Genomic DNA, 25,661 nt, shown 5'->3' with positions numbered 1-25,661 from the left:
ACTCTGCCAGGGCCCTCACCACCTCCCTGTAGGCTGTCTTGTCATTATTGGTAATCAGGCGTACTACTGTTGTGTCCTCTGCAAACTTGATGATTGAGTTGGAGGTGTGCATGGCCATGCAGTCATGGGTGATAAGTGAGTACAGGAGGGGGCTGAGCACGCACCCTTGTGGGGCCCCAGTGTTGAGGATCAGCGGAGTGGAGGTGTTGTTTCCTACCTTCACCACCTTGGGGCGACCCGTCAGGAAGTCCAGGACCCAGTTGCACAGGGTTTGTTCAGACCCAGGGCCCTGAGCTTAATGATGAGCTTTGAGGGTACTATGGTGTTGAATACTGGGCTATAGTTAATGAACAGCATTCTTACATAGGTATTCCTCTTGTCCAGATGGGATAGGGCAGTGTAATGGTGATTGCATCGTCTGTGGATCTATTGGGGTGGTAAGCAAATTGAAGTGGGTCTAGGGTGTCAGTTAAGGTAGAGGTGATATGATCTTTAACTAGAAGTGAGTGCTAAGGGGCGTTAGTCATTTAGTTCAGTTACCTTTGCTTTGTTGGGTACAGTAACAATGATGGACATCTTGCAGCAAGTGGGGACAGCAGACTGTGATAGGGAGACATTGAATATCTCCGTAAACACTGCAGCCAGCTGGTCTGCGAATTCTCTGAAGACGCGGCTAGGGATGATGTCTGGGTCGTCAGCCTTGCGAGGGTTAACATACTTAAATGTCTCAACTCGTGCCGGCCACGGAGAAGAAGAGCCCACAGTCCTTGGTAGTGGGCCGTGTCTGTCACTGTGCTATCCTCAAAGCGGGATAGCACAGGGATAGCACTAATCCTCAAAGTGTTTAGCTTGTCCGGAAGCAAGACGTCGGTGTCCGAGAAATGGCTGGTTTTCCCTTTATAGTCCGTGAATGTCTGTAGACCCTGCCACATGCGTCTCGTGTCTGAGCTGTTGAATTGCAACTCCACTTTGTCTCTGTACTGACGTTTTGCTTGTTTGATTGCCTTACAGAGGGAATAAGTACACTGTTTGTATTCGGCCATATTCCCAGTCACCTTGCCATGGTTAAATGCAGTGGTTTGCGCTTTTAGTTTTGTGCGAATGCTGCCATCTATCCACGGTTTCTGGTTTGGGTAGGTTTTAATAGTCACAGTGGGTACAACATCTTCTATACACTTCCTGATGAACTCAGTCAGCGTATCTGTATATTTGTTGATGTTATTCTCAGAGGCTACCCGGAACATATCCCAGTCCGCATGATCAAAACAATCTTGAAGCATGCTTTCCCATTGGTCAGACCAGCATTGAATAGACCTTAGAACGGGTACTTCCTGTTTCTGCTTATAGGAAGGGAGGAGCAAAATGGAGTTGTGCACCCAAATTTTTTTCTCCTTTGTCTTAAATACTACTTAGATGTTTTCAGTTCGTACTAGTCAGGTTATACTAGTTTTTAAGGTACAACAGCAGACACACTGGCAGTGCTTTCAATAGAGAAACCTACTGAGCTCCCTGCTCCTTATCCCTGTAAGCCCAGAGATGTCAGACTTGTTAAGTGGCCCAACCAGTCTCCAGTGACCGCCCTCTCCTTTGTGATTGGCACAAAGCAGATAATTGAGGCATGCAGATCAGCGACTCTAATTGATTAACCATCACTGTATTTGCTAAATATGGATTTGGGCTAATTAGGCCGTCATCCTTGTCCTCTCTCATTGCCAAGGGGGTGCCAAACACATACATTTGCGTAGCAGATGGTGCCTTGAGAGGTTAAAAAAATGACCTAATTTGAGGAGATGAAAGGAGCACCACGTATCCTCTTTACTAAACCGAGTATCTTCTGTGGGTGTGGGGTGGCAGAAAGGACTATTAATCCACTCACTCAAAATTCTGGTAACTTTCCCCAAATTGGAAGGATTGGAGGATTAGCTGTACATTTTCACTACCCCTAGTTATTATATTACAAGGCAATATAAATAAATTAAAAGTAAACTACAGAACACCACTAGAAATGTGCATGTATTTTTTTCATGTATTAGTAACATGGAAAAAAAACCTGGATACTTGAATAATACTTAATGTGATACTAAAAAAACTATATTTAGCTGAAAATAAATAAGAATTAGTAAAATGTTTGAATGATCATAACATGATTAAATAGCAACATTATATACTTTAAATTGGTAGCTACCAGAGATGTGGACTCGAGTCACGTGACTTGGACTCGAGTACCACCCGAGTTGCAAATTTTGCGACTTGACTTTCACTTGAGCATCAATGACTCAGGACTGAACTTGGACTGGAACTATCAAGAGACTTGAGACTTTGATGGTGCTGCTCTCCCCCCTTCCGATCCTGTTAAATTCTGTTATTACACCGTGAACCTACATTTGTGGCAGTTCCGTTGCTCAAAGCTGAGAATCGCATTGGGTTATATGTAAAATAACTGTTACATTTTGTTCTGCCTAGCGCCGGCAGATGCGGAAAGGCAAGGGGAAAAATAGAGCACTGTCCTATATTTTCAACGCTTGTCGCTTGAAAATATGTGCTCTTAGCAAGAGTTTCCTTGAATGTTTATTCTGACCTCTCAATGTGCATGTAGTGGGCAGGGGGAAAACAACACTTGATTCTAATTGGATATTTCAAAATGTCAGTCAAACTTTAACTGTACTATTAACACTAGCTGTAAATCGTCATTTGGATGCCCTTTCTATTAGTAATGCTTCAAAAACAATTTTTTTAATAATCTGTTAAGTTTATTTTGTAGGCCTATGTACTGTACAAGTATGCTTAGTGTAAGGTAAACAGATAATGTAACCTGAATTAAAAAATTGTATTGAAATGAATATAAAACACTTAAGAGTTCTCACCAAAGAATGTGCCACTAAGCCTGTAATTTTTGTATATACACATTAAAATGAATAAAACCAACTTGAAACTGTGTATAAATGATAATGGACCTACTGAACATTCATGCAGTTTCTTGACTGTGTCCAGCTCGCTAATAGCCTACTCACCCAAATGAAAGCTAGACAGTCAAGGCACATCGACAGTTCCAAAAACGATGGATAGAGGAATATATTTTTTTAAATTATACAAATTACAGCAAAGAAATATAGGCAATTTTCAGTGTAGCCTTCCGGACCTCGTTGAAGACAGAATGCTGCCCCTGGGGCAAAATGAGTTTGACACCCCTGATTTAAAGTGACAATCAGCAGTTAAAGCAAAGAGTTCTGCCCGTTCCTGTTACGATAGAAAGCTGAGGGAATGTAACCAAACTCAAATTCATAGACAGAGCTATGGAAGCAAGAACTGACCATCCCTAATAACATGGTTAAAACAATCATTTTGATATTAGTCTATATAGTGTTTGTAAACAAAGTAGATGTAAACAAACATTGGCGTAAAACAAGCTTATATTTGGGGTTCTGAAGGGGTATGACAGTTTAACAAAGCTAATGAGGCATAAGTTCTATCCTTTAAGGATCAATGGGTACATATCATATAAGTCCAAAAATGGATGTAGCAACTACAGATTGGCCCTTTAAGGCTCTAGATGGAAGGAAATGTCACTTACAGGTGCTCAAAAATCTCTGTCTCCCCCTGCCTTACCCATCAGCACCACCTTGTTTAACAATCCTGGGGAGAACCCTGACTTAACCATTGATTTGAAGACTCAAAACACAACATTTGTGACTTGACCTGAGCTCTGGGACTTAACCTCAAACGTCCCACCCTAGTCAACAGCCAGTGGAATCCCGTGGTGCGATATTCAAATACCTTAGAAATGCTATTACTTCAATTTCTCAAACATATGACTATTTTACACCATTTTAAAGACAAGACTCTCGTTAATCTAACCACACTGTCCGATTTCAAAAAGTCTTTACAACGAAAGCAAAACATTAGCTTATGTCAGCAGAGTACCCAGCCAGAAATAATCAGACACCCATTTTTCAAGCTAGCATATAATGTCACAAAAACCAAAACCACAGCTAAATGCAGCACTAACCTTTGATGATCTTCATCAGATGACACTCCTAGGACATTATGTTATACAATACATGCATGTTTTGTTCAATCAAGTTCATATTTATATCAAAACCCAGCTTTTTACATTAGCATGTGACTAGCATGTGACTAGCATTCCCACCGAACACTTCCGGTGAATTTACTAAATTACTCACGATAAACGTTCACAAAAAACATAACAATTATTTTAAGAATTATAGATACAGAACTCCTTTATGCAATCGCGGTGTCCGATTTTTAAAATAGCTTTTCGGTGAAAGCACATTTTGCAATATTCTGAGTAGATAGCCCGGCCATCACAGGCTAGCTATTTTGACACCCACTAAGTTTGGTACTCACCAAACTCAGATTTACTATAAGAAAAATTGGATTACCTTTGCTGTTCTTCGTCAGAATGTACTCCCAGGACTTCTACTTCAACAACAAATGTTGGTTTGGTTCCAAATAATCCATAGTTATATCCAAATAGCGGCGTTTTGTTCGTGCGTTCAAGACACTATCCGAAGGGTAACGAAGGGTGACGCGCCCGGCGCGTTTCGTGACAAAAAAATTCAAAATATTCCATTACCGTACTTCGAAGCATGTCAAACGCTGTTTAAAATAAATTTTTATGCGATTTGTCTCGTAAAATAGCGATAATATTCCGACCGGGAGTCGTTGTTTTCGTTCAAAGACTGAGAAAGTAAAATGGACTCTTCACGTGCACGCGCGCACCCGTCTCATTGTTCTCAGATCAACCACTTACCAAATGTGCTACTGTTTTTTAGCCAGTAACTGCAGAGTCATCATTCAATGTTCTGGCGCCTTCTGAGAGCCTATGGGAGCCTTAGAACGTGTCACGTTACAGCAGAGATCCTTTGTTTTGGATAGAGATGACAAAGAAGGCCAAGAAATGGTCAGAGAGGGCGCTTCCTGTTTGGAATCTTCTCAGGTTTTGGCCTGCCATATGAGTTCTGTTATACTCACAGACACCATTCAAACAGTTTTAGAAACTTTAGGGTGTTTTCTATCCAAATCAAACAATGATATGCATATTCTAGTTACTGGGCAGGCGTAGTAACCAGATTAAATCGGGTACGTTTTTTATCCGGCCGTGCAAATACTGCCCCCTATCCCCAACAGGTTAACTTGAGACTTGCCCATTATTACTTGGGACTTGACTCGAGACTCAAAGGTTAAGACTTGAGACTTGCTTAGGACTTGCTAAATTGTGACTTAGTACTGTCTCTGGTAGTTACTATAAAGAATTACCTTTTTTAACCTGTGTCTGATAAAATTCATCAAAGTAACAGATTACTTTTAATTCAGACAATTCACTTTGCTGTTCTTGGCTGAGTACAATTGATCTAGCCTGCGGCAAACGCAATGGAAGCATTCCCTTTCTGCGTACCATCCGTATACAGCATCAAATTAGATGAGGATCATGTCAAATCCCTCTGTGGAGAAGGGGCTTCCGCTGACTTCTTGAGCAACACCTTTTTAGTGTTACGCATTGATCTAAAACACGGAGGAGATGGTTTCTGGTGGGAGTCATAAAGTGTCTGATCCTTCTGATGGATGAGAAGTGACTGGAACAGAATGTTTCGCTACTCTTGGAACCAGCGCCTAATTAAGCCATGTAATTGATTCTCAACAGCCGTTGATTATCTTATTTAAGACTGGACTTCGGCTTGGCTCTTTAACTCTATACTGTAAATATATATAATTGAAAAAGATGGCATCATAGTTGTCTGTTTTATACGTTTTCATGGAAGGATGGGAGCCATTAGGATATGAAGAAAAATATTTTTAATTGAAATTAGTGAAGTGAATGGTAATGAAATCAGAGGATTTATTCAGTATCTCATCACACCGGCCTTGTGTTCCTCTGTCCCCAGGAGCGCAGGGCCAGCTTCCTCAAGTGGCTGCACACCCAGTTGGACAAAGAAGGGCTGCTCAAGTGTTCCAAGGCATTCCTCAAAGTAGTCCCCAGCGCAGAGCTCCAGGCTGGGCCCCCCCTGCTGCCCAAGGGGACCCTGGCCCTGGTCACGGACGCCCCAGAGGCCCAGAGCTGGGAGCAGTTCAGCCTGCAGACCTACAGCCAGCACCTGGAGACCCGCACGCTGGGACGGACCCTTCTCTACACTCAGGTCACCCCTACCACAATGGACCTACTAGAGGGGTAAGTTAACATTACCTCCACCTGGCTCTGCGACAGGGAGGGAGTGGGGTAGTCTGTAAGTAAGGGCCAAATCCTAACCTAAGAATTAGTCCAACTCAAAGTTTCACAGAACTCTCCATTGACATCGATGCATGACTTAAGCAGAAGTTTGAGTTGGCTGCACTCATATCTCCAGTTAACATCCGGGTTTTATCGGGTGTGGGTGGTTTCAGGGGAAGATGTTCAGTTTACAGTCATTGTTAAAGTAACATGGACACATACGATGACAAACGCACTGTGATACCCTTGTCAGCGTAGCGCCACGAGGTGATTCCGGGTTTAGTAGTGGTGTCTAAATGAAAGTGAAGTTGTCAGACACCAGTGCGGCGTGAGACCGATAAAAGGAGCGAGAAAACAAATTCGATTGAGAGTGAGTGGTTGGTTGGTCCACCAACCATGCTGTGAGTTGGGGGGGCATTTCGCTGGGCTGGAACTAATTTAATGGCTGAGTGACCTTACTGCAGCAGAGGCAGGCTGTACCTAATACAGGTCTTTGTCTATATCCCCACATCTCATTGGGAACTTGCCAGTCAACAGGCGGATCCCAGGAACAGGTGGAAGCTATTAGAGCTGTCATGAAGTTTGAAAAATGGATTCTGGACCTGCGCGGAATTGATTGGAACTGACAGTGTTGTCATTAAGGTTGTAAGGTAACGAAAGAGGGAGGAAAGACAAGGACGCGTGAAAAAAACAGTTCTCCAGTTGTGAGTTTTGATTTCGCTCCCTCTGATTTTTTGGCGGTTTAATTTCCAGATGGTCCCGTTAGTCTTGATTAAGTGGGATTATTCTAGATGAAAGCCTCTTGTTGGATTCCTTTTCTTTGTTTTAGCCTATATTCCCTCAAGCACAAGTAGTTCTTTTTTATTTAACCAGGCAAGTCAGTTAAGAACAAATTCTTATTTTACAAAGACAGCCTACCCCGGCCAAACCATCCCTTAGCCCGGACGACGCTGGGCCAATTGTGCGCCACCCTATGGGACTCTCGATCACGGCTGGTTGTGATACAGCCCAGGATGACTATGGGAGGATTGTCATTGTTTATCTGGACTGCTCTTGCTCCTATCAAAAGGGAACACCTAGGTTGTGTTCATTAGGCACCAAAAGGAAGAAAGTGCTCCGAAACGGGGAGAAATTATCTCTACTTGTTCAATAAGAAACTCTCATTTTCTTTTTCCGTTCCAAAATGTTTTTCTACGCTGTGACCTAATGAACACTGTCCTGGTAATATCAATATAACTGACACTAACCATATAAGCAACTGTTTGCCTATTCAGTATTGAGTGTATTTTGGCATTCTGATATGGACTGGTGGTGATGGTGAAACTACTATAGGTATCAAGTATGTGTGACTCTCATTCATACTCAATAGGTCTTTATTTAGTCTGTACAACATGCTTTTCTCAATTTGTTTGCTGGCCTGTTCTTAGCTGTGGGGTCAGTTTTTGTGCAGATGTTAGTGGAATACCGTACAACCGATCCACGGCAGTTTAGGAGCTACTCAAGTATAGCAGTTTCAGTTTTCTTTGGAGGGCCACCAGTACAGTGGATTTAATAAGTGTTTCCTTTATTATACACTATTTCATTCAAGAGGGACAATTTTTGATGCATGGAGAGAGAGTAAAGGACCCACAGTAAATGCAAAACCAGTAACTGTTATTCATCCAAAAAGCTGATTTTTTTTTTGTTTTTCTGTTATAAGCCAAAGTAAGACAGGAAGTGAAAATAGGCTGAATAATTCATGATTATAATTGAACTGGCATAAAACAACAATTAGCTGCACATTCCTATGTAAATACTTTTTTATGGTGGTGTAGTGCTCAGTGTTGGCAAGGAAATGTAAATCCAAATGAGTTGCCGCGGGCAAGAAATGTTCTGACCAATGTATTACTCAAGCAAAAAATAAATAAATGATGGAGTCTATTTGAATGTTTAGTTTGACTTATTTTACTTGAACTTATTGTTCAACAAAATTATGGCATTGTTGTATGCATATCTTTTAGCATACAGTAAAATGGCTAAAACTATTTTTTTGCACCTCTTCCTCAACTGAAGTTTATTTAATCATAGGCTATCCATGTCACTTTCAATAGTATGTATAATTTCCAGATAAACTGTACAATCCATTAGACATTTTTTGTACATTCTTAATCAATATTTTAGTTCACAAATATATTAGTTAAAGCAGTGGGAAGAAAAATCCTGAGAATGTAATAACCTTATTAATATACGAAAGCTAATAATATACAAAGATATGTATTTTTATTTGTTTTATTTAACCAGGTAGGCCAGTTGAGAACAAGTTCTCATTTACAACTGCGACCTGGTCAAGATGAAGTAAAGCAGTGCGAACAAAATTAACAACACAGAGTTGCACATAAACAAACGTACAGTCAATAACACAAAAGAAAAGAGAAATTGAAAAATCTATGTACAGTGTGTGCAAATGTAGTGAGGTAGGCAATAAATATGCCATATAGGTGAAAATAATTACAATTTAGCACAATACTACTGTTCAAAAGTTTGGGGTCACTTAGAAATGTCCTTGTTTATGAAAGAAAAGCAAAAAAAATTGTCCATGAAAATAACATCAAATTGACCAGAAATACAGTGTAGACATTAATGTTGTAAATGACTATTGTAGCTGGAAACAGCTTATTTATTTTTAAATATTTTAAATGGAATATCTACATAGGCGTACAGAGGCCCAAACTGTGTTCCAATGGCACATTGTGTTAGATAATCCAAGTTTATCATTTTAAAAGGCTAATCTATCATTAGAAAACCCTTTTGCAATTATGTTAGCACAGCTGAAAACTGTTGTTTTGATTAAAGAAGCAATAAATCTTGCTTTCTTTAGACAAGTTGAGTATCTGGAGCATCAGCATTTGTGGGTTTGATTACAGGCTCAAAATGGCCAGAAACAAAGACCTTTCTTCTGTAACTCGTCAGTCTATTCTTGTTCTCAGAAATTAAGGCTATTCCATGTGAGAAATTGCCAAGAAACGGAAGATCTCGTACAACGCTGTGGACTGATCACAGAACAGCGCAAACTGACTCTAACCAGAATAGAAAGAGGAGTGGGAGGCCCCGGTGCACAACTGAGAAAAAGGACAAGTACATTAGAGTGTCTAGTTTGAGAAACCGATGCCTCACAAGTCCTCAACTGGCAGCATTATTAAATAGTACTCGGAAAACACCAGTCTCAATGTCAACAGTGAAGAAGTGACTCCGGGATGCTGGCCTTCTAGGCAGAGTTGTAAAGAAAAAGCCATATCTCAGATTGGCCAATAAAAAGAAAGATTAAGATGGGCAAAAGAACAGACACTAGACAGAGGGAAATTGGGGGGGGAAAGTGTTATGGACAGACTAATCTAAGTTTCAGGTGTTTGGATCACAAAGAAGAACATTCCTGAGATGCAAAAAAAATGAAAAGATGCTGGAGGAGTGCTTGACGCCATCTGTCAAGCATGGTGGAGGCAATGTGATGGTCTGGGGGTGCTTTGGTGGTGGTAAAGTGGGAGATTTTTGCAGGGTAAAAGGGATCTTGAAGAAGGAAGGCTATCACTCCATTTTGCAACACCATGCCATACCCTGTGGACGGCGCTTAATAGGAGCCAATTTCCTCCTACAACAGGACAATGACCCAAAGCACAGTTCCAAACTATGCAATAACTATTTACAGAAGAAGCAGTCAGCTGGTATTCTGTCTGTAATGGAGTGGCCAGCACAGTCACCGGATCTCAACCCTATCGAGCTGTTGTGGGAGCAACTTGACCGTATGGTACGTAAGAAGTGCCCATCAAGCCAATCCAACTTGTGATAGGTACTTCAGGAAGCATGGGGTGAAATCTCTTCAGATTACCTCAACAATTTGACAACTAGAACGCCAAAGGTCTGCAAGGCTGCAAATGGAGGATTCTTTGACGAAAGCAAAGTTTGAAGGACACTATTATTATTTCACTTAAAAATCATTATTTATAACCTTGTCAAAGTCTTGACTATATTTCCTATTCATTTTGCAACTGATTTCATATATGTTTTCATGGAAAACAAGGACATTTCTTAGTGACCCCAAACTTTTGTGTGTGTATATAAACCTTTCCCCCAAATGCAACTTCAATTATAGATTAATCACTTCTTCAACTCAATGGTGGAGCATTTCTTTTATAAGTAATAGGTAATAGGCCATTGAGGGGGAGCTTATTAAAAGGGGAATTGGTTGGGGAGTAAAGTGCCTGGCTCATCGGCTGGGAGAGCTGATGAAGACGGGGGATTGGTATAGGGGGTGGGGGAATATATTGACGGCCAGGCTGGGTCTGAGCTCAGTGGGGAGGCGGTGTGTTTGTCCAGAGTATTAGTGCTTTGTTTGGCCAGTAGCAGCTAATAATAGGCTGGCCCCAAGACAGATCACAAGGTCACAACCAAGCTGGAATATCAATGCCCTCAGCCAGGACCGCTGGGTTGTGAGCAGGTTACACACTCACTAACCCCACCGCTTCACACTCACTAACCCCGCCGCTTCACACTCCTTAACCCCGCCGCTTCACACTCCTTAACCCCACCGCTTCACACTCCTTAACCCCACCGCTTCACACTCCTTAACCCCGCCGCTTCACACTCCCTAACCCCGCCGCTTCACACTCACTAACCCCGCCGCTTCACACTCCTTAACCCCGCCGCTTCACACTCCTTAACCCCGCCGCTTCACACTCCTTAACCCCGCCGCTTCACACTCCCTAACCCCGCCGCTTCACACTCCCTAACCCCGCCGCTTCACACTCCCTAACCCCGCCGCTTCACACTCCTTAACCCCGCCGCTTCACACTCCTTAACCCCACCGCTTCACACTCCTTAACCCCGCCGCTTCACACTCACTAACCCCACCGCTTCACACTCACTAACCCCGCCGCTTCACACTCACTAACCCCGCCGCTTCACACTCCTTAACCCCGCCGCTTCACACTCCTTAACCCCGCCGCTTCACACTCCTTAACCCCGCCGCTTCACACTCCCTAACCCCGCCGCTTCACACTCCCTAACCCCGCCGCTTCACACTCCCTAACCCCGCCGCTTCACACTCCTTAACCCCGCCGCTTCACACTCCTTAACCCCACCGCTTCACACTCCTTAACCCCGCCGCTTCACACTCACTAACCCCACCGCTTCACACTCACTAACCCCGCCGCTTCACACTCACTAACCCCGCCGCTTCACACTCCTTAACCCCACCGCTTCACACTCCTTAACCCCGCCGCTTCACACTCCCTAACCCCGCCGCTTCACACTCCCTAACCCCGCCGCTTCACACTCCCTAACCCCGCCGCTTCACACTCCCTAACCCCGCCGCTTCACACTCCCTAACCCCGCCGCTTCACACTCCCTAACCCCGCCGCTTCACACTCACTAACCCCACCGCTTCACACTCACTAACCCCACCGCTTCACACTCACTAACCCCGCCGCTTCACACTCACTAACCCCGCCGCTTCACACTCACTAACCCCACCGCTTCACACTCCTTAACCCCGCCGCTTCACACTCCCTAACCCCGCCGCTTCACACTCCCTAACCCCGCCGCTTCACACTCCCTAACCCCGCCGCTTCACACTCCCTAACCCCGCCGCTTCACACTCCCTAACCCCGCCGCTTCACACTCACTAACCCCGCCGCTAGTCAGCTACTCACACACTCACACTTTCTAACACTTCTCATACAGTCTGATAGATTACATAGAGGCTAAATACCCATCACAGTCATATTGTATATTTTTTATTCAATTGCTACTCAATTCGCTACTAAAGATGGTCTCATGACTTATCAGACCAAAAGCCTTTGAGACATTTTACAAGGACGCAGATATCGTGCACATACAGTTGAAGTCGGAAGTTTACGTACACCTTAGCCAAATACAATTAAACTCAGTTTTTCACAATTCCTGACATTTAATCCAAGTAAAAATTCCCTGTCTTATGTCAGTTAGGATCACAATTTTATTTTAAGAATGTGAAATGTCAGAATAATAGTAGAAAATTATTTATTTAATATTTTATTTCTTTCATCACATTCCCAGTGGGTCAGAAGTTTACATACACTCAATTAGTGTTTGGTAGCATTGCCTTTAAATTGTTTAACTTGGGTCAAACTTTTCTGGTAACCTTCCACAAGCTTCCCACAATAAGTTGGGTGAATTGTGGCCCATTCTTCCTGACAGAGTTGGTGTAACTGAGTCAGGTTTGTAGGCCTCCTTACTCGCACACACTTTTTCAGTTCTGCCCACAAATGTTTCTATAGGACTGAGGTCAGGGCTTTGTGATGGCCACTCCAATACCTTGATGTTGTTGTCATTAAGCCATTTTGCAACAACTTTGATAGTATGCTTGGGGTCATTGTCCATTTGGAAGACCCATTTGCTACCAAGCTTTAACTTCCTGACTGATGTCCTGAGATGTTGCTTCAATATATCCACATAATTTTCCTTCCTCATGAAGCCATCTATTTTGTGAAGTGCACCAGTCCCTCCTGCAGCAAAGCACCCCCACAACATGATGCTGCCACCCCCGTGCTTCACGGTTGGGATGGTGTTCTTCGGCTTGCAAGCCTCCCCCTTTTTCCTCCAAATTTTGTACCTGTTTCCTCCAGCATCTTCACAAGGACCTTTCCTGTTGTTCTGGAGGTCTACTGTTGTTCTGGAGGTCTACAATGTTTTTTTCTGAGGTCTTGGCTGATTTCTTTTGATTTTACCATGATGTCAAGCAAAGAGGCATGCGTTTGAAGGTAGGCCTTGAAATACATCCACAGGTACACCTCCAATTGACTCAAATTATGTCAATTAGCCTATCAGAAGCTTCTAAAGCCATGATATCATTTTCTGGAATTTTCCAAGCTGTTTAAAGGCACAGTCAACTTAGTGTATGTAAATGTCTGACCCACTGGAATTGTGATACAGTGAATTATAAGTGAAATAATCTGTCTGTAAACAATTGTTGGAAAAATTACTTGTGTCATGCACAAAGTAGATGTCCTAACCGACTTGCAAAAACTATAGTTTGTTAACAAGAAATGTGTGGAGTGGTTGAAAAATGAGTGTATGTAAACTTCCGACTTCAACTGTATCTTTACTCCTTGTCGCATTCGTCATTTCTATTATTGTATATGTGTGATACTTTGGCCACAGTCAGACTGTGAAAATGGTGTCATAAAAGTGTCAGTTCATTCGTTTGCTGAAATGTTTGATAATCCATAATCATTTCTCGTGGGAGATGGTGGTGTGGGGCATCAAGACGGATCAGTAGCAACCCATCACCCAGACAGACATCTTCCTCGCGGTACACTGAGGGTGCGCGTCCTCCATCCGACTGACATTTAAACTGGACTGTTTTGTGGAAGTGTTTATTTGTGAACAAGGTGGGATAAGACCCTATGGTGTTCCTGAACGCTACTCCACTGGGTCTACTGAGCCATAATGATGTTTTTCCTGCTCCGGTGAACCTGATCCCAGTGCCTGGAGCGATACGCTTCTTTTTGTCCCGGTTTCTCTCATTCTCTCTATCTGAGCCCAGGCGTCAGGTCCGTCAAGAAAAACCCCAGGGCCCACTTTTCCTCTCCTCTAACTTCTCCTTTTTCTTTCATTAAGCAGAGAGGTTGGGCCCGGTGAGAGGAACAAGTGATGGACGTAAAATGCAAATGACTTGAAAGATGACCACCAGCGGTGTGATTTAGCAGTGAAAACCCACGCCATATTTGGTTTGAGTTGTAGGGACATAAACAGGACCCTGTTAAGCTAATGGGAGCATAACACTTTCCTCCTCTGGAAGTGGGAATAAGACAAACACGGTGAACAAGGGGCTCTTCTGGTTAAAGCAGCCCAGTTGTCGGGCCAAAGCCCCGGCAATCAGTGTTTGTTTTGACAGGGAATCCAAAATCCAAACTGACACTGTATGGAATTAGGGTCCTGTTTCCTGTGCAAAATATGAACCTTGTACGGGTAGAAAACGAGAAAGGGGAGCACGAGCGAGAAAGAGAGAGAAAATGGACGCCCCATAACTGCAGCAGCAGGTTTGTACATAAAAATTGAATTGGTCCAATTGACCTTGCATGCTCTACCTGCAATTATCTAAAATTGTAAGCAGATGCCTAAAGTCCTCATTTCATATTCTAGTGAACATCTGGCGCGGCTGACCAGAGTTAAAGTTTACATCTCCAGAAAGTCGGCATGCTAAGGAGCTGGAGTCTGCAGGTCAGGCTTTGAGGAGAGGACCCTGCAGGGCACAGGCCTCATAGAAGCGTTCAAGTGGAGCAGGAGAAGGGGAGAGAGAGAGAGCGAGAGACACACTCGCACAAGTGGGAGAATAGAGAAACACACCCTCCGGCACACATGAACAACAGGAGTTAAAACGATGAACATATTTTGTCGTCGGAAATTCAATAGGTATCATCAGGGTGGAGGAGAATAGGTGCTCAACACCTTATGTGATAAAGGTTCTACATATGTCATGAAAACGCAAGCTCCAAGGAAAGACTGACATCCTGTCCAAGACATCGTTCTTTAAACAAAGACATAACAGCTCTAAAGAAAGAAATCGAGTGGCGTCCCTCCGTATGTTCTGATGACTAGCGTTTCTGACTAAACCTCTAGGGCCATTTAAAGGGTCCAGCAGAGTCAGGGAAAAGAGGGGGACCTGTCCTTGCCTGTCCTCAGTAATGGATAACGCCTCCCATTGATCACCTCTAAGGGTGCTATTTGAAAATGATAATTTGTGCCAACAGGATTACCTCAATTAATCACATTTACAGATTAGTTATTCCTCTCCTATCGATCATCACCTTTATTTCGGCTGATGATCAATGCAAACTAGCTTAGGCTAACCACAGCAAATCCAATTGTGAAAAAGAGCATCGACGGCAGAAATAATCTCTTAATTTGAGATATTTTGATCTGGGGGATTGGATAGGGATTGGATGGGAGAGTGTTTTTATGATAAATGGCTTTCAGTAAAAGGTCCCCAAATTAGAGATTTAGGCCTATATCACTCTGCCTGATGAGTTCTGATTTGAATTGAAGTTTTATCAGAAAATAAAATCCAGTCAAGTCAATTAATTTTGTCATTGCAAATTACTATAATGACTTGGAGGCAGTCATCCACATCAGTGTGGGCAAAAACGGGTTACTGTTTATTTGCCGTCACCACAACAGCCATTCCCTGTGACAGGCAGCATGCTGTTGAGAAACATCTTCACCTGGCCTGTTTAAGAATCAACAGAGCATAGCTTCACCCCTAGGCCTAGGGCTAACCTTGGGGCTGAAAATCCTATTTTTGTCTGCTATGTGTAATGTGTACCTCCCCACACCATTCTCTCCTATACCCCCGAAAACAAGGTAAGCGACTGGGCCTTTACACTAATCCAGGACCAGCACGCGCATGCACACACACACACACACACACACACACACACACTATATGTCAGTCTAGGGAGGTATGAGTTACCACTCCTCCCCACTTGTCCCTCTGACCTATTGGCGCTGAGTAAGTGACCCCTCTGGCTCAGCTGCCCCCCCAAGACAAAGCCCTGGGAGCCTATCTCTGGTCCGGCAAGCCAAACAAAGACCTGGCCGGACTTAAAAGGGCCCTGCTCTTCTTCTGGGAGAGGTGGTCCCATCTTTCATCCCCAGACGTGTTACTTTGTAATGTCTTTTTTTCTGGGCTTGTTGTAATTATGAGCTGGACAATGGTCCCAGCCTGGTCAGTGAAGATGAAATGAATACTGCTGCTGGATGGGGTGGTTGAGTAGTAGGGATTACTGCTGCTGGATGGGGTGGTTGAGTAGTAGGGGTTACTGCTGCTGGATGGGGTGGTTGAGTAGTAGGGATTACTGCTGCTGGATGGGGTGGTTGAGTAGTAGGGATTACTGCTGCTGGATGGGGTGGTTGAGTAGTAGGGGTTACTGCTGCTGGATGGGGTGGTTGAGTAGTAGGGATTACTGCTGCTGGATGGGGTGGTTGAGTAGTAGGGATTACTGCTGCTGGATGGGGTGGTTGAGTAGTAGGGATTACTGCTGCTGGATGGGGTGGTTGAGTAGTAGGGGTTACTGCTGCTGGATGGGGTGGTTGAGTAGTAGGGATTACTGCTGCTGGATGGGGTGGTTGAGTAGTAGGGATTACTGCTGCTGGATGGGGTGGTTGAGTAGTAGGGATTACTGCTGCTGGATGGGGTGGTTGAGTAGTAGGGATTACTGCTGCTGGATGGGGTGGTTGAGTAGTAGGGATTACTGCTGCTGGATGGGGTGGTTGAGTAGTAGGGATTACTGCTGCTGGATGGGGTGGTTGAGTAGTAGGGATTACTGCTGCTGGATGGGGTGGTTGAGTAGTAGGGGTTACTGCTGCTGGATGGGGTGGTTGAGTAGTAGGGGTTACTGCTGCTGGATGGGGTGGTTGAGTAGTAGGGGTTACTGCTGCTGGATGGGGTGGTTGAGTAGTAGGGGTTACTGCTGCTGGATGGGGTGGTTGAGTAGTAGGGGTTACTGCTGCTGGATGGGGTGGTTGAGTAGTAGGGGTTACTGCTGCTGGATGGGGTGGTTGAGTAGTAGGGGTTACTGCTGCTGGATGGGGTGGTTGAGTAGTAGGGGTTACTCATTTCTGCCTCTCTCCTAATCTTAATCTAGCTGTACCTCTCCTTTCCCTACTTGAAGGTATTGCTCATTCAGGTTTGGCAATAGTTGACCTGTAACTGTTCGGTCTTAAGACGTCAGTTCCCTGTTTTAAAAGTCACAGCATTGATTTGATTTGAATAGGTTAAAGTGTACAGAGATAGAGGGGGAGAGTGAGAAATAAATAGAGAGAGGGAGGGAGGGAAAAGTGTGTGTGTGTGTCTGAGTGGGTGCACAGTGCAGGTTGAGGATGTAGTCCCTGCACTTGTGGCCACTGCTGTTTCTAATCAGGGCCATGCTGCTGATTTTGAAGAGACCAACCTGGAGTAACACAGCTGTTTTGTGCTACTGGCCTTGGCTCAGGGGGAAGCAGGCCTTGGCTCGTTTGGCCGCCGCCAGCAACCCAGATAGATTGGAGGGAGGTGAACAATCCGTATTCCTTAAAGACAAGAATTTCTTTCATATTTCGAATACAGTTTTTTGTCTGAGTCACATGTTTTCTGGCTCAAGGGGACGTTGCAATCTTGTTGCAGCAGTACACGGGGAGTTTTATATTTACATGGGGAGTTTTATACACTGCTCAAAAAAATAAAGGGAACACTAAAATAACACATCCTGGATCTGAATGAATTAAATAATCTTATTAAATACTTTTTTCTTTACATAGTTGAATGTGCTGACAATGAAATCACACAAAAAGAATCAATGGAAATCCAATTTATCAACCCATGGAGGCCTGGATTTGGAGTCACACTCAAAATGAAAGTGGAAAACCACACTACAGGCTGATCCAACTTTGATGTAATGTCCTTAAAACAAGTCAAAATGAGGCTCAGTAGTGTGTATGGCCTCCACGTGCCTGTATGACCTCCTTACAACGCCTGTGCATGCTCCTGACGAGGTGGCAGATGGTCTCCTGAGGGATCTCCTCCCAGACCTGGACTAAAGCATCCGCCAACTCCTGGACAGTCTGTGGTGCAACGTGGTGTTGGTGGATGGAGCGAGACATGATGTCCCAGATGTGCTCAATTGGATTCAGGTCTGGGGAACAGGCGGGCCAGTCCATAGCATCAATGCCTTCCTCTTGCAGGAACTGCTGACACACTCCAGCCACATGAGGTCTAGCATTGTCTTGCATTAGGAGGAACCCAGGGCCAACTGCACCAGCATATGGTCTCACAAGGGGTCTGAGGATCTCATCTCGGTACCTAATGGCAGTCAGGCTACCTCTGGCGAGCACATGGAGGGCTGTGCGGCCCCCCCCAAAGAAATGCCACCCCACACCATGACTGACCCACCGCCAAACCGGTCATTCTGGAGGATGTTGCAGGCAGCAGAATGTTCTCCACGGCGTCTCCAGATTCTGTCACGTCTGTCACATGCTCAGTGTGAACCTGCTTTCATCTGTGAAGAGCACAGGGCGCCAGTGGCGAATTTGCCAATCTTGGTGTTCTCTGGCAAATGCCAAACGTCCTGCACGGTGTTGGGCTGTAAGCACAACCCCCACCTGTGGACGTCGGGCCCTCATACCACCCTCATGGAGTCTGTTTCTGACCGTTTGAGCAGACACATGCACATTTGTGGCCTGCTGGAGGTCATTTTGCAGGGCTCTGGCAGTGCTCCTCCTGCTCCTCCTTGCACAAAGGCGGAGGTAGCGGTCCTGCTGCTGTGTTGTTGCCCTCCTACGGCCTCCTCCACGTCTCCTGATGTACTGGCCTGTCTCCTGGTAGCGCCTCCATGCTCTGGACACTACGCTGACAGACACAGCAAACCTTTCTGCCACAGCTCGCATTGATGTGCCATCCTGGATGAGCTGCACTACCTGAGCCACTTGTGTGGGTTGTAGACTCCGTCTCATGCTACCACAAGAGTGAGAGCACCGCCAGCATTCAGAAGTGACCAAAACATCAGCCAGGAAGCATAGGAACTGAGAAGTTGTCTGTGGTTACCACCTGCAGAACCACTCCTTTATTGGGGGTGTCTTGCTAATTGCCTATAATTTCCACCTGTTGTCTATTCCATTTGCACAACAGCATGTGAAATTTATTGTCAATCAGTGTTGCTTCCTAAGTGGACAGTTTGATTTCACAGAAGTGTGATTGACTTGGAGTTACATTGTGTTGTTTAAGTGTTCCCTTTATTTTTTTGAGCAGTATATTTACATTTTTATAGTCCTGCATCCTAAGAGTTTTATATTCCTACAGTACCAGTCAAAAGTTTGGACACACCTATGGGCTCCCAAGTGGCACAGCGGTCTAAGGCACTGCATCTCAGGGCTAGAGGCGTCACTACAGACACCCTGGTTTGATTCCAGGCTGTATCACAACCGGCCGTGATTGGGAGTCCCATAGGGCACCACACAATTGGCCCAGCGTCGTCCGGGTTTGGCCGGTGTAGGGCGTCATTGTAAATAAAAGTTTGTTCTTAACTGACTTGCCTAGTTAAATAAAAACCTACTCAATCAAGGGTTTTTCTTTATTTTTACTAAGTAGCCACCCTTTGCCTTTGACAGCTTTGCACACTATTGGCGTTCTCTCAAACAGCTTAAAGGGATAGTCACCAGGAATGTATTTCAATTAACAGGTGTGCCTTGTTAATTTGTGGAATTTCTTACCTTAATGCGTTTGAGCCAATCAGTTGTTGTGAGAAGGTAGGGGTGGTATACAGAAGATAGCTCTATTTAGTAAAAGACCAAGTCCATATTATGGCAAAAACAGCTCAAATAAGCAAAGAGAAATGACAGTCTATCATTACTTTAAGACATGAAGGTCAGTCAATGCGGAAAATATCAGAGCAATCGGGGGAGAAGGGCCTTGGTCAGCGAGATGACCAAGAACCCGATGGTCACTCTGACAGAGCTCCAGAATTCCTCTGTGGAGATGGGAGAACCTTTCAGAAGGACAACCATCTCTGCAGCACTCCACCAATCAGGCCTTTTTGGTAGAGAGGCCAGACGGAAGCACATGACAGACCGCTGGGAGTTTGCCAAAAGGCCCCTAAAGACTCTCAGACCACGAGAAACAAGATTCGTTGGTCTGATGAAACCAAGATTGAAAACTCTTTGGCCTGAATGCCAAGCGTCACGTCTGGAGGAAACCTGGCACCATCCCTAAGGTGAAGCATGGTGGTGGCAGCATCATGCTGTGGGGATGTTTTTCAGTGGCAGGGACTGGGAGACTAGTCAGGATCCAGGGAAAGATGAACGGCGCAAAGTACAGAGAGATCCTTGACGAAAACCTACTCCACAGCACTCAGGACCTCAGACTGGGGCAAAGGTTCACCTTCCATCAGGACAACAACCCTAAGCACACAGCCAAGACAATGCAGGAGTGGCTTTGGGACAAGTCTCTGAATGTCCTTGTGTGGCCCAGCCAGAGCCCAGACTTGAACACATGCGAACATCTCTGGAGAGAACTGAAAATAGCTGTGCAGCGACGCTCCCCATCCAACCTGACAGCTTGAGAGGATCTGCAGAGAAGAATGGGACAAACTCCCCAAATACAGGTGTGCCAAGCTTGTAGTATCATACCCAAAAAGACTCAAGGCTCTAATCGCTTCCAAAGGTGCTTCAACAAAGTACTGAGTAAAGGGTCTGAATACTTATGTAAATGTGATATTTCTAAAAACCTGTTTTTGCTTTGTGTAGATTGAGGGGGGGAAAACTATCAATTGAATCAATTTTGGAATAAGCCTATAACTTAACAAAATGTGTAAAAAGTGAAGGGGTCTGAATACTTTCTGAATGCACTGTACATACAGTCAGGTCCATAATTATTGGCACTCTTGATAAAGATGAGCAAAAAAGACTGTATAAAATAAATAACAGGACATTTTAATCCAAAACCTATTTGACTCTGCCAGGAGTGGATCTTCCAGCAAGATAGTAAACCCAAACACTAATAAAATCGTCAAAGAAATGGACTGGCCATCTCAATCACTGGACTTGAACCCCATTGAAAACCTGGCTTGCTAAAATGAAATGGAAGCCATTGGACGTCTATGGAATGCTAACAAAATTAGCACAATTAATAACGAATTTCCATGGAGGCTGGTCACTAAATATGCTAACGAGAGCAAAAAAATAAATGAATTGTAAAGACAGGCAATCCAGCTCGTAAAATTATACATAGGTAAGAGATACCGAATGTACTTTTTGGTGAGTTTGGACATTTACAAGCGAGACATTGTACAAATTAACAAAGTTTTATATTCATGCTTGTCTGAAGGAAGAACGGTACTGGCTCTGGAGCAGCATGTGTACACGTTATTTCTGTGTGGAGTCTGGAGTCGCAAGGGCAACGGGTCTGCCTGCTCTGCTCGGATAGGAGGGAGGAGACAGCCGAGAACAGAGAGGAGTAAAAAAAATAGCAAGGAAATCAAAATAGCAGTGAGGGCTGTACAGATTTCTTAAACATGGCAGACAGATAACACTATATGATGCTCCCGTCTGCTTATTAATTCAGCCACTTACTTAGATAACGCAGAATTCCAAGTTTAACTTGCTGGTTAACGCAACCCCAGTGTTTTTCACACAAATAAACACAACAAAAAATACTTGCAGTCTATCAACAGACAGTGCTCTGACTGGAGTGTCGCTACTTTTCTCCAGTACTTTTCGGTGTTGCCTACTTTTTGTGTAAACTATTTTTCTCTGGTAAAATTTTAAAGATGAACTTTATGCAAAACATTAGGAAATGTAGCTGGCTACATTCTTTCTATGATAAACATTAGAAATATGATGGCCATGTGTAGTTTTTGAAAAAAATACCTTGCTTTTTCATTGTAAGCTCATTTACTTTCGTGGCTGCCAACCAAATAGCGTTGCACTTCTGTTGTCATCTGATAAAAATTGAGCTATTTGCTGCGGAATGTGTTGCACTAATTTTCTATAGTTGCACACCCCTGATTACTCTATTGAGGGAAAAAAAAAACATAAAAAATCTTGACTTTCAGTATAAAAAGCTTTCTCCCATTGTGCTATTTACAAACAAACACGTGACTGGCTCAACTATTTTGGTGAACTACGTTAAGCTTCATAATGTGACCGGTGAAATTAACAACGTGTTCTGCTTTATTTCCTAACTTCTGCGCTAGTTGACTGCAGGTATTTTACTTATAAAGTAGCTACAAATATAAAAATGTATTGATAAACTTCAAAGAAATAGTTGACGTATTCATAAACCATCCCCTGTCTATTTCCAAATACCCCTGTATACCGCCCAAGCTTAGTTTCCTTGTCCATTTGTGTCACTTGCAGGTGAAAGCCCTGCCATTGTAGCCGTCTAATTGTTAATTGTGGGCCTTTTCTTTCCGTTTTTGTGGACGTTATTGAGAATCTTTCGAATGTGTTTGGGCTTTTCTGAGCCAGCGGCGACCTCTGTGGTACTCTGTGTATGTGCTTTCAAAATTAGATTGACTTTCTAGAGGAATGCATTAGCCCCCCAAGCTTTACAGCCCTGGACTGGCTGAGCTGGCCCTTATTAGAGATGGCTCTTCATTCAAACACACGCACACACATACGTGCACTTGCTTCTACACACTCATACGCACACATGCACGCACGCACACACACAAACACCCATACCCCCCACCTCCTTCTTTATTGACAATCTCTCATTGAGCGTATAAGAGCATTACCATGTTTAGGACTGAGTTGTTTTGTGTGATCTCATATTTGCATTGTAGAAATGTATTTCACGCTGCTTTGCATGCTAAGCTGGCCCAGGGAGAAGAGGGGGAACTTATTTTAGATGTGACAAAGCCCAAGAAAAAAAGACATTTGGGGGGTAAAACACCCTCCACCCAGACACGGTTAATTTTGGTTCCCAGCTTTGGGACAATGCAGCTTTTCTCTCTCCTCTCTCTGTGGCTGGGCTCTGTACTGACTCTATAATAGAGACCAGAGCAGTCTGGGAGGAGGAGACAGACTTGAAGTGGCTCTCCCTTTTCTTTCTCTCTATCTCTCCCTATGGCACTCTCACTCTTACTCCTAGTATTCCACCATTAAGTAGGCCTATTTTGACTACAATTCTGTTTTTTAAAAGGTGCTTTTGAGACATTGGACTAATAATGACGCTGGACTTTTAACAAATTTTGTTACGCTACAGCCTTATTGTAAAATTGATTAAATCATTTTTTCCCTCAATCTACACACACTACCCCATAATGAAAAAGCGAAAACAGGTTTTTAGAATTTTTTGCAAATGTTTTAAAACCCCAAAAACGGATACCTTATTTACATAACTATTCAGACCTTTTTGCTAGGAGACTCGGAATTGAGCTCAGGTGCATCCTGTTTCCATTGATCATCCTTGATGTTTCTGCAACTTGATTGGAGTCCACCTGTGGTAAATTCAATTGATTGGACATGATTTGGAAAGGCACACACCTGTCTATATAACGTCCCACAGTTGACAGTGCATGTCAGAGCAAAAACCAAGCCATAAGGTTGAAGGAATTGTCAGTAGAGCCCTGAGACTGGATTGTGTCGAGGCACTGATCTGGGGAAGGGTACCAGTGGCCTTGGTCAGGGAGGTGACCAAGAACCCGATGGTCACTCTGACAGAGTTCTAGAGTTCCTCTGTGGAGATGGGAGAACCTTTCTGAAGGACAACCATCTCTGCAGTTCTCCACCAATCAGGCCTTTATGATAGTGGCCAGACGAAAGCCACTCCTCAGTAAAAGGCAGAAGCCAATAACATCCCTACTTTGAAGCATGATGGTGGCAGCAGCATGCTGTGGGGATATTTTTCAGCGGCAGGGACGGGGAGACTAGTCAAGGTTGAAGGAAAGATGAATGGAGCAAAGTACAGAGAAAACCTTGACGAAAACCTGCTCCGGAGCACTCAGGACCTCAGACTGGGGCAAAGGTTCACCTTCCAACAGGACAACGATCCTAAGCACACAGTCAAGACAACACAGGAGTGGCTTTGGGACAAGTCTCTGAATGTCCTTGTGGCCCAGCCAGAGCCCTGACTTGAACCCGATCGAACATCTCTGGAGAGATCTGAAAATAGCTGTGCAACGACTCTCCACATCCAACCTGACAGCTTGAGAGGATCTGCAGAGAAGAATGGGAGAAACTCCCAAAATACAGGTGTGCCAAGCTTGTAGCGTCATACCCAAGAAGACTCAAGGCTGTAATTACTGCCAAAAGTACTTCAACAAAGTACTGAGTAAAGGATCTGAATACATATGTAAATGTGATTTTTCAGTTTTTTAGTTTTAATAAATTAGCAAACATTTCTTAACCTGTTTATGCTTTGTCATTATGGGTTATTTTGTGTAGATTGATGAGGGGAAAAAAGCTATTCAATCCATTTTAGAATAAGGCTGTAACGTAACAAAATGTAGAAAAGTCAAGGGGTCTGAATACTCTCCGACTGCACTGTTTGAATCAGTGGCCCACGATTTGGCGTGGAAATTGCCTATTCTGAAGGTTGACTTCCTTATGGATATTGCGAAAGTGCTTTGAGTATTCATCCAGATGATGTTTTCATGAAATGCTTCAAACTTTCTACACTTCGACAGTAGTCAGTCGAGTATGCGTAGGCCATTTCCTATTTACAAAGCATCTTTTCACATTACCAGTAGTACATCTCTTCATTCACCCACTTCCCACTGCATCTCAGCCATTATCTTCCTCCTCGGCTGTAAACAACGGAAAAACACACTCTCACACACACCTCTAACACACAAATTGAAGAAAACATGCACACCCACACGCGACCCACACCCCTAGCTGTATCAGACACTTTATCAGACACTTAATGGTGAACAGCGGTACCCTGGCAACCTGGTGAGGAAGTCAGCGAAAGTCTTCCTAGCCTAGTTAAGGCACGGATGTTCTTATAAAAAGCAAATTTCTGGGGCTGAAGGACTCCAGAGAGGCAGCTGGGCCCCCTGTTCGCTTCACCTCGCGCCTTGATTGGCGAGGGGGTGGCCGTCGTCACGGAGCGGCGCGCAGGGTTCTCCCTGGTCCTGCCAAACAGCGTCAGCGCTCAATTAGGGCACCTGCGCGGTGCTCCGAGCCTGGCCACCTCCTAACTGGCCTCAGCCGCGGAGAGGTCATGCTCCTGCTAACATGGTTCACAGACATGACTCGCACAGCTCACACTGCGGCACACAAATACTGTGTGCGTGTCTGTGTGAGGGAAGATTTGGAAGAGCAGTGTGAGATTTACTATGACATGGCAGTATACAGGATTTCATGCCTTTTTTAAACTAAACCATGCATGAAAGCTATTTTCTTAACACAGGTTCATAGCCAAGCATTACTCAACATCATCATAATTGATTAACATAAATTGCATATTGCTACTTTTATTTTTATTCATTCAACATTTTATTTATCTTGGCAAAGAAAGTACAGCAGAATACTTAATATTCAAGTTTTTTTAAACATTTTCCCTGTGTCTAGAACTTTTTGAAGGCTTCAGTTTTTTTGCCGTCGGGCCATTACACCACGTCCAATTTAATTACTATCAGTTTGAGACAACAAATTCCTACGTCTGCAAATCAGCGTTTTGGTTATTGTTTTCACGTTTTCTCTCGTTTCTCTTTTTTGCTTCCACCACTCTCCACCATGCATATCCCTGACCAAGGCCCCATACTGTTTTTATTTACTTTTCTGCTCTTTTACATACCAGTATCTCTACTTGCACATCATCATCTGCTCATTTATCACTCCAGTGTTAATCTGCTAAATTGTAATTCTTCGCTACCATGGCCTATTTATTGCCTACCTCCTCATGCCTTTTGCACACACTGTATATAGACTTTCTTTTTTTCTA

At 44.0% G+C, this 25,661-nt stretch overlaps 1 protein-coding gene across 2 annotated transcripts in view; it reads left to right on the top strand.

The window, feature by feature from the left end:
- hlcs (holocarboxylase synthetase (biotin-(proprionyl-CoA-carboxylase (ATP-hydrolysing)) ligase)) overlaps positions 1 to 25,661 on the top strand; it is a 47,676-nt gene that overhangs the window by 11,273 nt on the left and 10,742 nt on the right. For both annotated transcript variants that reach the window (XM_014137273.2, XM_014137272.2), the window contains one exon: positions 5,904 to 6,187. In XM_014137273.2, the coding sequence (XP_013992748.1) occupies positions 5,904 to 6,187 (284 nt within the window). The remainder of the gene's footprint in view (positions 1 to 5,903; positions 6,188 to 25,661) is intronic.

The sequence above is a fragment of the Salmo salar genome, chromosome ssa13 (genome assembly GCF_905237065.1).
Source record: "Salmo salar chromosome ssa13, Ssal_v3.1, whole genome shotgun sequence".
Classification (NCBI taxonomy): Eukaryota; Metazoa; Chordata; class Actinopteri; order Salmoniformes; family Salmonidae; genus Salmo; species Salmo salar.
The sequence above is the reverse complement of the archived record's forward strand: the minus strand, read 5'-3'. Positions and strand labels throughout refer to the sequence as shown.